Source organism: Sus scrofa, chromosome 13 (genome assembly GCF_000003025.6).
Source record: "Sus scrofa isolate TJ Tabasco breed Duroc chromosome 13, Sscrofa11.1, whole genome shotgun sequence".
Lineage (NCBI taxonomy): Eukaryota > Metazoa > Chordata > Mammalia > Artiodactyla > Suidae > Sus > Sus scrofa.
In genome coordinates this window covers 135,243,574-135,259,353 of record NC_010455.5, presented here as the reverse complement: position 1 = coordinate 135,259,353, position 15,780 = coordinate 135,243,574, and the positions used below count along the sequence as shown (strand labels likewise).

The 15,780-nt window shown below is 47.6% G+C and overlaps 1 protein-coding gene across 2 annotated transcripts in view; it reads right to left on the bottom strand.

Annotated features, from left to right (window-relative positions):
• Positions 10,230-15,780, bottom strand: part of SLC12A8 (solute carrier family 12 member 8) — a 143,402-nt gene continuing 137,851 nt past the window's right edge. For both annotated transcript variants that reach the window (XM_021070218.1, XM_021070217.1), the window contains exons 13-14: positions 14,558-14,618; positions 10,230-11,280 (exon numbers count right to left, since the gene is read on the bottom strand). In XM_021070218.1, coding sequence (XP_020925877.1) covers positions 11,118-11,280; positions 14,558-14,618 — 224 coding nt within the window. In that variant the 3' untranslated portion in view covers positions 10,230-11,117. The remainder of the gene's footprint in view (positions 11,281-14,557; positions 14,619-15,780) is intronic.

Below are 15,780 nucleotides of genomic sequence, written 5' to 3'. Positions count from 1 at the left end.
AACAAACTATCAGGAGAGCAAGGGGGATGCCCAGGCATAAACCACCCACACCAGTCGGCAGTGGAAGAAAGAAAAATGGGGAGGCACCTGGCAGATCGGGCCCAAGTTGTGTGTTTGCCAGGACTGACCTGTGTGGGGATGGACACTGGAGGAAGGAGGAGAAATTGGGGTACTTGAGGAGTCAGGTCCATGATGCATAGCACCCCATCAAAGAGGAAAGTTTACTTTCAGGAATGATAGGCATTTCTTAATGGTGACAGATGTCTGAGGAAACTCACTCCCAAGGGCCCAGATCCAGATCAAACCCTCTAAAGCAGGTGCCGGGAAACTTCTTTTTAGGGCCACACTGCTGGCATATGGAAGTTCCCAGGCTAGGGATCAAATCAGAGCTGCAGCTGCCAGCCTATATCACAGCCACAGTAACACCAGATCCAAGCCACATCTGTGACCTACCCTGCAGCTTGTGGCAACACCAAATCCTTAACTCACTGAGCAAGGCCAGGGATTGAACCTGCATCCTCATGGATTCTAGTCAGGTTCTTAACCTGCTAAGCCACAACAGGACCTCCCAGGAAACTTTTTCCATAAAGAGCCAGATAGTCAATATCTTAGGCTTTGAGTAACATGTGGCCTCTGTCACAGCCATTCCACTCTGCCATTGCGGTGGGAAGGCAGCCACAAGCCACGCGTGAATCAATGGGCCTGGCTCTGTGCCAATAAAGCTTTATTTTCAAAAACAGGCAGTGGTTATAACGGTTAATTTTATTTCATATGAATTTCACCCCCATTTAAAAAACAACAGGCTCTGGGTTTGATTGGGCACATGGGACTATAGTTTGCCAACACCTACCCTAGAGGTGAAGAAGCTGTTGAGGACTTAGGGTCTGGGCCAACCTGCATGGGACCGTGAACAATGAATGATGTGAGTTCAAATCCCATAGGACCACTTACTAGCTAAAAACTTTCCCGAGCCTCAATTTCTTCATCTTTAAAATGGGGGAAATAACAACCCCTACCTCACTGAGTTTTTCTGAGGATCAAAGGAGACAATGCATATGGGTGTCGAGGATAATGCCCGGCTCAGTAAAGATTTTCTCATTTCTAAGGATTTGACCATGAATCACAGGACCCCAGTTGCAGATGGGAGCCCCGGTAGGCACCTCTCTAGCACCCTGAGAGGCAGGACTGGAAGGAATGGAGGTGGAGGCTGGGCTGAGAGGTCAGGGAGGGGCTGTACCAGCCAGTGGCAGAGAGGACAAAATGTGTATACCCAGGCCTGCAAAGAGACCCACAGCTGCAAACACATACACATCTGTGCACAGGAAGGTGGTGCAGCCCCCCTCACTGTTCTTAGTGGAATGATGTTCGGCAGTGCTTTGTCTCTGGCTCATCAGTGTGGTCCATGGGAGAGTGGCTCCCACAGTTTGGTTTGTCAGACCCCAGCATGGGCCGGCATGCCTCTCCAGCACACAGCAGATGGAGCTCTGGTCTGGGACTGCTGCGGCTCATCAGAGACCCTGGAGCTGATGGAAATGGGTCTCAGGCTCAGGTCAGCCCAAAACCTTTCCATCTGTGCTCCTCAGAGTTTAGAAAATCAGCTGGGGGAGGGGTTACTTTAAAATGTATGTCCTAGGAGTTCCCGTCGTGGCGCAGTGGTTAACGAATCCGACTAGAAACCATGAGGTTGCGGGTTCGGTCCCTGCCCTTGCTCAGTGGGTTAATGATCCGGCGTTGCTGTGAGCTATGGTGTAGGTTGCAGACACGGCTCGGATCCCGCGTTGCTGTGGCTCTGGCGTAGGCCGGTGGCTGCAGCTCTGATTCGACCCCTAGCCTGGGAACCTCCATATGCCGCGGGAGCGGCCCAAGAAATAGCAACAACAACAACAACAACAACAACTAAATAAATAAATAAAATAAATAAATAAAATGTATGTCCTAGATCCCACCCAAGAAATTCTGGTCTAGCACATCTGGGAAGGGCCTGGGAAACTGCATTTTAGCAAGCATCCCCAGTCATTTTTTCTATCAGCTAAGTGTGAACCACATTTTCAGAAATAAAGCTTTACACCCTCACCTCTGAACGCAGCTGTACGATGAAATAATGGGATTCTCAAATTTGTCCCTGGAACTGCAGCCATCGAACAGGGTCTGCCCCTACTTCTTATGCCTCCTCCTGTTGCTCACAAGGAAGAGAAGCTCAGGTTGGGTGTATTGGGGTAACAGGATTAATTCTAAAATAAACATGAAGATTTTCCAGGGCACTGTTTTTACCCAGGAAGGTAAAAAAAAGCCTGGAGAAGAGGCGAGCCAGGGTCCTCCGTCTATAAGAAAATGTGATGAATAATTACTCTTCTCAAAACTTTCTGGGTGAACCATCCAAGTGCAGCTTATTCCAAGCCCAGTGTCCTTTCTTCCCATCCAAGTGCAGCTTATTCCAAGTCCAGTGTCCTTTCTTCCTGGCCGTCCAAGAAATCTGGGCCCATTTCCTGCCCCTTCACTCTAGAACACACCTACAAACTGAGCTGCAGACCACTGGGGGAGCAATTGCTGTCTATCATCTAGTTTCACAGTTTCTGAATAAAAAAAAAAAATGGCTCTGTACACTTTGCCATTCAATAAATAACTGCTGAGTGACTGAATGAATCCAAGATGAGTTGGGGGGGTGGATGGGTGGGACAGGGTACATAAAAAATACTAAAAACCATGAATTGGGATGGTTTATAACTGAAGATACAGCCCTATTACCGAAGGTCTTTCACTCTGGTTGGGCAAAACGAGGCCAACATAGATCATGAATAAAAGATGTGTGGAACCAAAACTATAGAGTTGCTCACGACGTGTGCACACACATGCTCTCGCTCTCTCACACACACAGTTTATCTAAATAAATGCTGTTCTTCAAATCAGCACCTTGAGAGGCCTTACAGAATTATCCCAGGGACCTGGTCAGTCCTCAGAACGTGTCATGTCGGGATCTCATCTTGAGATTCAGGAGTCAGTTTGCCTTATGGTCACACTTCATTTTCGACCCACAGATGCCTTAACTTGATCCCCTTATTCCCAGATTTGGGTCCACATGATTTCTGGTGAGTCCAGTCATCAAATGAAGCCTCAGAGGATAAAAACTTGAATTTATGAGAATGGTCAAAGGCTATAAAGAGAATACTGAAAATGAGATTCCAAGCATCATTTCAGGAACGGCAGAATCGCTGGGTCAAAGGGGTCACATCCAGCAGGAGACAGAGCTCTGAAAGGGGTGATCAGGGCAGATCAGGAGACTGCCCCACTACCCTCGGGGAAGAGCCCAGTCCAGCTGTTCTCATCCTGAGCCTAGTGGCAGAAACTGGCCAGATGCCCACCAAAACTGGTTCCTCAGTTTCCAGAGCACCCAGCTGGCCCACATTTCGCAGCAGGTGTCCTAAGGGAATGTGTGTGAGGACGTGATATGAGCCCTCTTAGATCCTGAAACCACCACAGTGTCCTCTTTCTGGTCTCACCTACCAGCTGGATGCTGAGAATTTAAGGGGAGACTCTGGGGGCCTAAGAAGATGTTCAACAATGAAACAGAATGACAATGACTGATATTGTGGAGCAGAATGACAGTGGTCCCTGAATGACAGTGTGGAGCAGAGCGCCCCACCCCTTTCTGACACATAACACTGGAACAGGAGCCAGACATAAACTTGTCCAGTATCAAGTCAATGAGATGTGAGGGCTGTCTGTGGCAGCAGCAAGCCCACCCTGACCAATACAGACACGGAGTTGCCCATCTGCTAAGAAGTCCAGTTAAAAACTGACACTGCCGTTGCCAGTGTCTGTCTGTCATCGTGACTTCCGGTTTGGGGTTCGTACTGGAACCTCAGTCTCCTAACACGCCTGGTGTGTGTCACATTGCACAGATCAGCATTCATCAAGCTCTCTTGCTGGCTGCCGGGGGTTGACGGCTAATCCTTTGAAATGCCACTCACCCCCAGAGCTGCCCAAAGTGAATCTGATGTAGACCACATGGCCCATATTTTAAGCCAGTCTTCACATGTGGTGAAGCTCCTTTTTATAGAGCGGCTGCTCGAGCAGACACAGTCACGAAAGCACACGTGCATGTATGCGTGCACGCACGCGCGTGCGCGCACACACACACGTCTGTTTTCAAAGAAACACAATTTACCCCATTTTTGTCTTTTGGAATAAAACTTGGGGGGAAAAAGAAGAATTTTAAAAGGGAGGAAAAAGAAAACCAGACTCTCCATTATTTTAGAGACTCCCATTTAGAGACCTGCGCTGCCTCTTTGAGAAGGAGGCTGTGGCCACCCTTACCTCAGTGAACAGAAGTGGTGGTCAACTGTCACCACCTTCCACTCACCGCAGCCCAGCCGACTAGGGAACAGGTACGTGCACCAGCTTTGATGCCAAGAGCTGGGCTGCATGCCCGGGAGCACAGCCAGCTGGGGGCCCCTGATGCTGCTGGGCCTTTCTTGCCATCTGTTCTGCCTTTTACTTGAATGTGACCTCCCCCCACCAAGAAGAGTACCTTGTCAAGAGGCAGGGGCTTATACCTCCACTTGCTGCCACCAACTGACAAACTGGCATCTATTTCTGCTTGTGAGTCCTCTCCAAGGAGCCCAGGTCCACCCCCGAGGTAGGGATGTGAGCAGGGTGTGGCAAGCACGGACCTTGGCATTGCCCTGCTGCAGAGAAGTGCAAACATCTGGAGTACACCCCCAGCCCCCACGTCTGCAACCCCCACGTCTGATCCTCTGCTCCTGGGCATCCATGTGGACATGGAGGGGATCAGACGTAGCAAGAAGCCAGTTATCGGCTCCAGAGTAAGTCTTTGCTCAGAAGAACTGGAGAACAGGGTAGGTTGTTTGATGTTTAGGAAAAGTCCCCAAGGATCTGGGGAGGGAAGGAAGAAGCCTGAGAGGAGGGGTATCGGGACATGGCCACATGGGTCTGATAAGCCAAGAGGTAGATGGGAGACAGAGCTGAAGGGCTGGTCACGAGTGGTAACTGTGGGCTCTCCATGCCATCACCTTTTGCTGCAGGTTCCCTGCTTTGGCTGCAGAGGGGACCCACCTTGTCTGCCGATGACAAGGCACAGGGTGGCCTCCTGAAACAGGGGGACTCTGCCCTGCTCTGAAACTTCAGGCTAGCAGGTGCCAAGGACTGCTTCGGCTCCCGTGGATTTTTTTCTCTTTCTGTGTTGCCCGCCATTGGTGACATGGAATCAGTAGAGGGGGTGGGAGAACACTTACGTCAGCTCTCCTCTGCCTTGATTTCCTCCCCTCAAACGTGAGTCTCATTTTCATTACTACTTGCAATGTCACTTGAGGCAGGCATGAACCAGAATGCCTATTTCCCAGAGAAGGCAATCAAGGCTCAGAGAGGTTAAGGAGACTACCCAGGGTCACAGAGCTCGGAAGTGGTGGAGCCAGGATTCAGAGATTTTCTTCCCCAGATGCCATGAATTTGCAACTACATCAAATGCCCTCTCAAAAGAGCTCACGTAAAGGTCAAAGGTAGGAGGAAGGTAAGATCTACATGTTCTTGCTTTGGTCCTTCTATGGTATTTGTCTTTGTTTCATTTTGCTTTGGTTCACTAGCCTTTCCTTATCCTCTGACCAACCTCGTTCAAAACCCACCTCCTCCAAAAAGTCTCCTGGGTTTCTGCCTCACCCACCAGTGTCTCCTGAGCCCTTATGAATTCACCTTGCAGCGTGTCATTGGGCTGTATGCTGTACTGCTTTGTAGTTCTGCTACAATCTTTTCCTGTGTTCCTCCAGTGTCTCCCCCAGTTCCCCAGCCCCCCAAAGATGGCCAGGTGTTCATCCCCAGAGCCTATGTAACAGTTGCTTCTACTACCAAAGGAATTTTACAGATGCAATTAAATTAAGGATCTTGAGATGGGGAGACTATGCTAGATTATCCAGGCAGCCCAGTCTAGTCATGCAGGTCCTTAGAAGCAGAAGAGGGGGGCAGGAGAGGTAGAGAAGATGTGAGGACAGAAGCTGAGGCGGGAGCAAATGGGAGTGTGGATCGCTGGCTTTGAAGGTGCATAGCCACCAAGGAATGCAGGTGGCCTCTAGAGGCTGGGAAAAAGCAAGGAAACAGATTCTCTCCTAGATCTTCCAGAAGGAACCCAGGCCTGCTGAAGCCTTGATTTCTAGCCCCATGAGACCCATCTCAGACTTCTGACCTCTAGAACTGTAGGAGAGTACATGTGTGTTGTTTTAAGCCATTAAATTTGTGGTAATTTGTTACAGCAGCAAAAGGAAACTAATACATCAGGACGGTCTGTTCTGTTTTGCTCCTATCTCCACTCTCGCCATCTGACAACCCACAGCCACAAGCACTGGGACAGTCAGTACTCAGTAGGGGGTGGGGGCCTGTGAACCTCCACTGACCAGTCCCTGCTCCTGGTTCCTCACCACCTCCACATGCTCTGACCTCAGGAGGGATGTGCCCCACTGGGCCTCTCACCCCCTCCCCAGCTTAGGAGCACAGAAAGAGCAACACAGTGTCAGGGAAAGAACAGACCTGAAAGCTGGCTTGCTTCCCAGGCGGGGTCATGCTGGCTGGATTCTTACAAGGGCCTTCTGATAAAGCCCTACAAAATGCCCAGGATGGATTTCTATGATCACTCCTCGGCCTTCCCTGCTCCTCATTCCTGTAGCACACAGTGGGGTACCAGCCCCTTCCAACCCTGGCACTTGCCTGCCTTTCCAGAACCTCCCCTGCCTGGCACTGCCTGAAACCCTGAATTACCCTTCAGTCCGCCCCCATACGCATTTAATCATGTTGTCTCCTCAGTTGGGAATGCCCTGCCCCTTCTCTCTGCCCACTTAAGTGCTTGAACGCAGGTCGGATGTGTCTTCCTCCAAGGAGCCCTCTCTGACTACTGTCAGAATGGCTTAGAGCTCCTCTAGAGCAGACCCTGTGTCTGCTGTCACCACTACTAGGGTCTCTTTAGCTCCCCCCTCTTTTCTCCCATGGAGAAGATGGAGCTGCCCCTCAAGATCCCTCCCACCACTGCAGAGACAGAGGGAACACCTCTGCCCCACCCCCCAGCCCATCAGTCAGTATTAGCTCCTCCCCATGGGAGGGGGAAGGCCAGTCTGATTGGCGGGCAGGGCCTGGAACTGAAAGGTAAGGGGTGATCACTTTGTGATCTCTGCCCACGTGTTATTGGAATATGAACCCAAATGCACTCGCTCTCTCACTCTCTCCCTTCCTCTCTCTCTCTTCCAGCTCCTCATCCAAGGGTCTTTGAGAGAAGTGGATTCTTAGATTCAAGAGGAAGAAAGTTAGACACTACAGGCTTTGCTTCAACCTTCTAACCTCAGCTGCATTCTCTGCTGCTGCCCTTGTACCCTTGTCCAGGCATTAATACGCAATCTGCAGCATTTCCAATCCTTAAATATGCTCCCTCAGTCAGCAACCTGGAGGGAAGGAAGGAGGATGAAATTCTGAATCGCAGACTTCCACACTGATTTATAATTGTTTGTGCAGGCTGCACCCTAGGTCAGAAGACTTGTTAGCATAACTCCCAGAGACATGTGAGAAAATGACCCATTCTAGTACCCAGTCAGAATGCTCTAGAACTGGGCGATATTCACCTTGAAAGCTTGAGGGTGGTGACTGACTAGTTAGCTCATTTCTGCCTGAGTGGCCTGTGATCGATCATATTTTTATGTTATAAAGCTCTGAGCTTGGTGAGGTGTACCTGGCTCAGGTGAGGTGGCCTCAGGCACTCATACTGTTGCTCAGGCCAAGGATGGATGGGTGGATGGGCAGACCAATGGGTGGGTCAGTGGGTGGGTGATGGGTGAGTGGATGGATGGATCAGTGAGTGAGTGGATAGATGGTTAGATGGACAGTGGATGGATGGATCACTAGATGGATAAACTGATAGAGTGGCATGAAGGGAGACATTCACTGTCTGGAAGATTTCGTAGGACCCTCACTCATTCACACATTCTCACCTACAACTGTGTGCTCTGCGGTAAAAGCTCCAGTCTAGGAATCTGCCCCTTCGTCTACTTTAGAAAATGTTGCTAGTCTCACCGCCATTGGTCATCTGACAGTGCTGACATTTTTAGCATTCATTAAATAGTAAACTGCCTGAATGATCCAGTGACATCTGTCTCACCCTTCTGACAACCTGAAAGTTCTGCTGACTTTGTCACACACAGAGATTGTATATGATGCCCTTTACGTGCCACCTAAGACCCTCTTTGCCCCACCTGATTCTGGGGCTGAGGCTGGCCCATCTCTGTCACCACCATAGCCACCCACTATGCTGGGCTCCAAGCCCACAAACCCAACAGTGCCACCTGCTTGCCACAGAACTCCCTGGGTACTCACACAAGTTCAAATCACAAGTGCAGGGGGGCTAAGGCCCTTCACGGCTAGCCTTTGACTATGGAGAGCAGGAACCAGTGGCTGAATTCTCATCCTTTCCTCCCTCTGCAAGGGGGTCATTAGTCACAGGTGTTCCTTTGGTGTCTCAGAAGGGTCCTTCAAGACCAAGTGCTCCACTGCACATGACGCTAAAGGGTTACTAGCCCAGTGTCATGCCTCCGTCCCCATTCCACTCTTTTCTCTCACTCCTTCCCTGAATGAACCCCCCGGTAAAGCAGTAGCACACAAACTTCAGCTTTCTGGGGAACCCAGGCTAAGACTTGATTATTGCCATGTTACTGATTACTACTACTATTTAGACAGTATAGTTTGGGTTATATACAAGATATCTGGACCTAAGCAGAGGTTTGGCAAGTTTGGCATCTGCCTTGCACACTAGACTGCATGAGCTATTAATGTCGGCATACTTATACACATTCTTCTCTTTTTCTTTTCCACCAAACCCATCATATTGGGAAAGTTCTCACCTTGGATACTTGTATCTTCTGCTGTATGTGGTCTTCAAACCCAGGACCATCTTTTGCAAAAGGGATAGTTTGTTATACAGAATTCTAAAAAGCAGAATCACTACAGGCTTCTGTGGTAGGCTGAGGAATGGCACCCCCCAAAATATCCACATCCTAATCCTTGTTACCTGTGAACGCTTTCTCAATTACCAAAGCCTCTGCAGGTATGAGATTATCCTGGATGACCTGCATGGACCCTAAATGCAATCCCTGTGGATCCTTATAAGAGGGAGGCAGAGGCCGACTTCACGTGCACACTATGCACACCAGGGAAGATGATGTGATCACGGAGTGGAGAGAGGTTAGCATTAAAGGTGGGAGTGATATGGCCACAAGTCAAAGAATGCCAGGAGCCACCAGAAGCTGGCACAGGCCATGATCAAATTCTCTCCAAGAGCCTCTGGAGGGAGCACTGTCCTGCTAATACCTTGATTTCAGCACCATGATACCTGGATTTTGGACATCTGCTCTTCAGAACTGTGAGAGGTTAAATGTCTATTGATTTAAGCTACTCAGTTTGTGTCATTTGTTATAGCAGCCACAGGAAGCAAGTGCAGCCTCTCCTTTAAAAAGGACCTCAGAGATCAGCAGCTCAGCCCTTCATGAATACAGTCTGGCTTTTTATGACTTCCCACGTGCCTACAGTTAACTCGGTGTTTACTTTCTTTAAGTTGCTTCTAGTGATATTTGCAAGTCTGGTATTTAGCCCAACAGGTGCATGAATAGTAATTACAAAACTAGATCTCACTGGGAACAGTAACCATAAGCTAGATCTCATTTTCTAGGAGAGAATGTTGAGATCCAACTGGCCGCTCATTCTGACCTTCCCACCCCTCACTCGCTTTAAGCCCATATCATCCAACAGGTCAAGGTCTCTCAAAATGGGCCCCAAGGGTCCCCTGCATTGCATCACCTGAGGCACTTGTTTAAAATATCAAGTCCAGGACTTGCCCCAAGCTTACCTCCAGGACTGGGGTGCAGAAGTCTGCACTTTTAACAAGGCTCCCAGTTTCCTTACATTTATACACTGATTTTGAGACGCTCTCCTATAGAAGAAAGAGGTCAGAATTGACCCAACAGTACTTCCCTCTGTGGCTCAGCAGTGAAACCACTGACCCTAGGCTAGGGGCTGACCTCATGCTGGGCCCCTGAGAGCAGATGCCTATGATGAATGGCACACTGAGCTCACAGAGAAGCCAAAATAGTCCTGCCCCTTCACATGTTCCTACTGCAAGAGAGCTGCAAAGGTGCTCAGAGCGTGGGACACCACACATGCTTTTGAGAACATGAGTCACCAGTAAGTAATTCACGGTAATTTAACTTTTTTATTAAAAAGGCCTTCACTAAACAATAAGTTTACAAATGCATGTGCCCTTTGATCGTGCAGTTTCACTTTGGGGAGTTTATCCTACAGATTTTCTTTATGCTTGTACATATGAACGCGATTATTCACTGCAGAACTGACTGTAACAGCAAAAGACTGGAAACAATCCAAATGCCATCATTGCGGAACTGAGGCAATAAATTATAGCACATTCATACAATGAAAAATAATGAGGAAACTGCATGGGTATTGATATGGAAATGTCTCCCAGATAGATTGTCAGGGGGAAAAGCAAGGTGCAGAACACATGTAGAACATGCCACCTTCTGTGGATGGAAAGGGGGTAATAAAAATCCACATTCCTATTTGCTTGTATCTTCATAACAAAATGCGGGGAGTATATCTAAGAACAGTGGTTATCTCTGGGGCAGGGGATGGAGCAGAGATGAGGAACAAGGATGGGAGGGAGACGCCTCACTATAGATCAGATTCTACTTAGGGTTTGGAACCATGACAATAACAAAATAAACTTTAAAGTAACCATTTACTGTGGCCCTCAGAACACGCCATCTGGCCCGATTCTCCACACCTGCTCCAAGTGGAGCTCTTCGGACCTGGCGCGTGTTTCAGGGGCCACCGCCACTGCAGTGGGCATCCAGGTTGGACGTGGTGCTCCAGACCAGAATGCACACTTCCGTCATCCAAAGAAGCAGGAGAAGGGCAGGTCTCTGAGTTTCTTACCAAGGAGAACCAGCTTCACAAAGGTTCTGGGATTTGGGGCCACTGTGCCCTGGACAGCTCCAAAAGGGGAGGTCCTGGGGCTGCCTGGTACTGAGGACTCAGTGCCCTAGGACTGAGGGCTCAGTACTCTAGTACCGAGGCATCAGCTGTTCCCGGCTCACAAGGGAGGAGTGGTGGTAGCGATCCCGGGTGGCGAAGTCTGCGTTCTCCTGGGTGAGCTGGGTCATCTCCATGTCCACCCTAGCCAGGGACGGCGCCAAAATGATCTGCTCTTGGGAGGGTCGCAAGCTCCTTTGGTGAGAGAAACACGGAGGGCAGTCAGAAGGAGAGACCCAAGTGCTGAACAGTGGTGGTAAGTCTCCTCCGGGACGGAGAATCGACTTGCAAAAATGTCATCATGCTCAAAAATTACGTAACATGTATTAAACCATGTAACTCTTGAAAGTTATGCACAAGACACTTTATGAACCAAATGTATGAGAAGTAAGTATCAGAGCGAGCACCATTCACCTTCCTTTAGTAGAAATGTACACAACTGGATGACAATAACCTTCCGAATGCTGTCACGTTGGGGTCCTATAGCTTTACTTTGCTTTTTTGTCAAGTGAAATCATGGAACGGGGAGGCTGGAAAGGCTGGAAAGGCTGGAAAGGGGAGGCTGGAAAGGGGAGGTGAGAGAAAAAGAGACACCTTCTCCAGTAAGAAAGTCGAATGAGGGATGATTTCCAGGGCTGAGGGTTATAGAGCAAGCAGCTACCCGGTAAAGAACAAAGGCTTTTGGCACCAAGTTGGCTTAGAGACAAAGAGCAAGTCTTATTACGGAGTCTGGTATGGGGTGTCCACAGTTTATTCCATCTGGCAGAGAAAAATGTTAGGAATGCGCGAGGAAAGTTCAGGTGGCAGAAAGCAGTAAGGGAAGAGCAGCCTGGCAGCCAGGGTAGCTACCGAAGACAGGGATGGCCACACCCCCGCCAGCATCAGCCTAGTGGCCTTATGCAAACCTCCTCATCGCCTGTGCTTCTATTTATTCAGCTTCTCAGGCCCGTCTACTTCCTACGTCTCTGTTAGGTCCTGAAATCACACCTTCAGTATACATTTGTTCTGAAAATGTTCTTTTCTCGTCAATGCTTTTCTTTCTTTTTTAAAGTAAAACCATTGTTTTCTTCTGAGTTCAGGGAACTAATACACTTCACCTTCTAGTCTCTCATGGCCTAAGAATTCTCACCTGGGCAGCTGCTAGGACTTCAAGAAAGACTTCTTAAGGTCTGGATTAATTTCACATAATTCTGGGAAATGTGGGTGTAACAGAGGAATTAATGTAGCCACATTTATTTGCCCTAAACACCCTACAATATTGTCCTTCTTTGGTTTTGAAGAGCATCGGGGGGTTATAGTTGTGAAAACAAACAAACAAACAAACCAAACCACCCTCAAAATTAGAAGAGAAAACACAGCTACCAACGTCTACTTTTATTGGATCACCATTTCTTGGTCCTTTCACCCTCCTGAATAACCACCACAAAATATGCTCAAGTGCCATGGTGAGACCAGCAAGTCTGATGTTGAGACTTAGCTGAAGCCTCCACCGCCAGCTCCACAAGCCTCCAGAGCTACGAACAGTGTGGACCAGATTCCCTTCCAACCAACTACTGTCCTTTTCTAAGAATAATCTCCTAATACATTCTTTCTCCATAGCACTATAGTGTCCTCAGAGGTGAAATTCCAGAAATCCAGAGTCTAAAAGAGAGTAGTGAACTCCCATGGCCACTGGTAGGCTTTCAAAGCAGAAACGCCTAAAAATATTTGTGTAAATCGGATAAGGCCAAATACCCTCAATCCCACACCGCTTGCAGCTGCTGAATCTGCAGGGAGTTTCCACACAGAATCTATTTCCACTTAAACTCTACTTGCCCTCAGGACTAGGAGGTTGGGGAAAAGGAATCAGCGCAGGTGTGTTATGACGTGAGTCACCCAACCTAGAGCCTCAGCCTGGAAGAGAGGCAGAGAGGTGACCCCACCCCTCCTGCAGGTCCCCACAGGACATGTAGCCCAGTTTCCAAGCAGATGGCTGGGAATACTCCCTCCACACACCACCCTGCCTGCCGGTCCCTTCCCTGTTGGTTTCCATGGCCCCTGCTCCTTTCGTTCATCATCCTAGGCTCAAGCATCAAGGCTTCATTTCCTGTGCCAGCCTGAACAGCTTATAAAGAGTTGTCTTAAAAAGGATTCTTGGGAGGGAGGAATGGGGAGTTATTGTTTAATGAGTACAGAGTTTCCGCTTTGCAAGATAAAGAGTTCTGGATCTGCATAGTGGTGATGGTTTTACAACAGTGTGTGTGTACTTAACACCACTATATCATATACTTTAATTTGATTAAGAGGATAAATTTTATGGTACATGTATTTTATCACAATTTAAAAAGGGGGAAAATTCTTTTTTTTTTTTTTTTTTTTTTTTTTTTGGTCTTTTGTCTTTTTAGGGCCACACTTGCGGCATATGGAGGTTCCCAGGCTAGGAGTCCAATCCGAGCTGTTGCTGCTGCCCTACACCAGAGCCACAGCAACATGGGATCTGAGCCGCATCTGTGACCTACACCACAGCGCAAGGCAATGCTGGATCCTTAACCCTCTGAGCAAGGCCAGGGATCGAACCTGCATCTTCATGGATACTAGTCAGGTTCGTTAACCACTGAACCGTGGCAGGAACTCCGGGGGAAGAATTCCTGAATTTACATCTGGGATCAATGGGAAAGGATCTCATAATCCATTAGCAATGTCTGGGCATGGAAGGTGGAAACATTGGCAAGTACAAGCCAGACTTCTAGAGTTTCAAAAACAAACCCGCAAAATGAAACCAAATCACACTTGGTTGGGTTCTGCCTGGCTTTTCCCAGCCTGCAGCTTTGGCTTTTCACTGATATTGAAAGGGGAGGGGGTGATTTTCCAGAGTCTGGAGGAAGCATTGGCACTGGAAGGGTAGAAGGGGAGGAAGGAGATCAGGGCACACGTAAGTCTTACCTTCCCTGGGAGGCCCTCGCCTGTTTGCTGGGGAAAATCTGTTCTTCCCTTTCCTTGGGTATTTGAGCATGGAGGTCCCACAGACATCCTGCAGGACCGCTACTCTCTCTCTGCTCTTGGCCTCTGTACTTTCCACCAATACAGTCACATCAACGACATCTGACTTGAGATGGAAGAACGGGAGCCCTCGGGACCTTGACCTTGTGTATGAGGAAGTATTGATGCTAGCGTGTCTTAGACTGTGAACTCTCTTGACTGATTGCTCAGCAACCAGATTGTAAATAAAACCTCTGTTTGTGATTCCTAGGGATGAGGAGAGATGAGGACATGGGCCAGAGGAAGTGTCTGGTGAGCTGAAAGGGATGGGGTGGGGGGCGAGGCCTGGGCAGTGGAGGGCCGTGAGGAGCAGTCTGTGTCTCCTGAGGTTCTCAGTGGTCAAGTGTTCACACCACAATTCACCCAAGCCCAGCGAGAAATGAGACAGCTTTAGTGCCTCCCAGCACCCCGGGACACGAATCTGCCCTTGTCCTGGCCCCAGATTGGTACAGACCTGCAGGAGGGGATCAAAAGAGACCTCATCCATCTGAAAAGGCTGAAGTTGGAGGCTAAACCTGCAGAGAAGACATATACATACATATTTATGAAGGTTCTACATATGTATCTAGAATCTGTTTTAATGGGATAAATATATATCCCTGAGAAACACACAGAAGAGCACACAAAAAATTCTTTTTCCGTTTTCAGTCTAACCAAACAATGCTCATTATAACACTCTCTGAGAGCAACCTGCTAGGGATATCATATTTTCTATGTTTTTTCCAAAGTTTATTTCTAAACTCCAAAATCCCAAGAAAGCAATTGAGTGTGTCATAGAGAAAACCGTTGAGGACTTGCTAACTTAAATTTTTTTTAAATTTTGATAATGTCTTTTCTTCTATTCAAACTGACACATGTTAAATGCATGACTATTAAATCTTTTCTTCGATTCAAACTGACACAGGCTAAATGCATGCTGTAAAGTCCCCTACTAGGCCATACACACTTCGAGGACAGGAAGCATGTCGTTTTCATCTGGTAACACTCACAGTTCAAAATCCACAGGATCTGGCCCTCAGAGGTTTTCTACAGGTGCCAAGAGAATCAAAGAGCCCCACAGGTATAAATGTTAGAGCGGAAGATTGAAGTGAAATTTTTGTTGATCCTAACCAAATATCCTGACATCAGACATACTGTTTAGAATAGGGTTTATCAACTGAAAGAAAAAATCCATTTCTCCTTTGGTGTGGGTGTTTTTTTAAAATTTCACAAAACGAATTATATGTAACTTTAGGAAATCAAGTCAGATGTAATTTTATAAAATACGTTTCCAAATTACACATACTTACTCTACCAGAAACATATATATGGCTGATTGAAATTGATTAATCAGATCATATTCAATATACGATCAGGAAGTGAGCAGTATTTTAAGAGGCTCATGTTAGAATCTTGACTAATGTCAACTGTATGCAGCTGATAATATATAACTTAGTCTCTTTTAGGGTTCTTATGGCTAAAGGGAGGATAAATTTCAGATTTATTTAGATTTGCACTAATATCTGCACTTGCAGAGAAAGTTCCTAATATATTTTGACATTGTCATAAGAAAAAAAATAAACACAAACATTTTGTTAACTGGCCTTAACTTTTTCGTGACCATTTAGATTCTCAATTATCTAAATTTTAGATGAAGAATGACCTGAAATTTTATTTCATACTTTCCTTTGAAGAGAT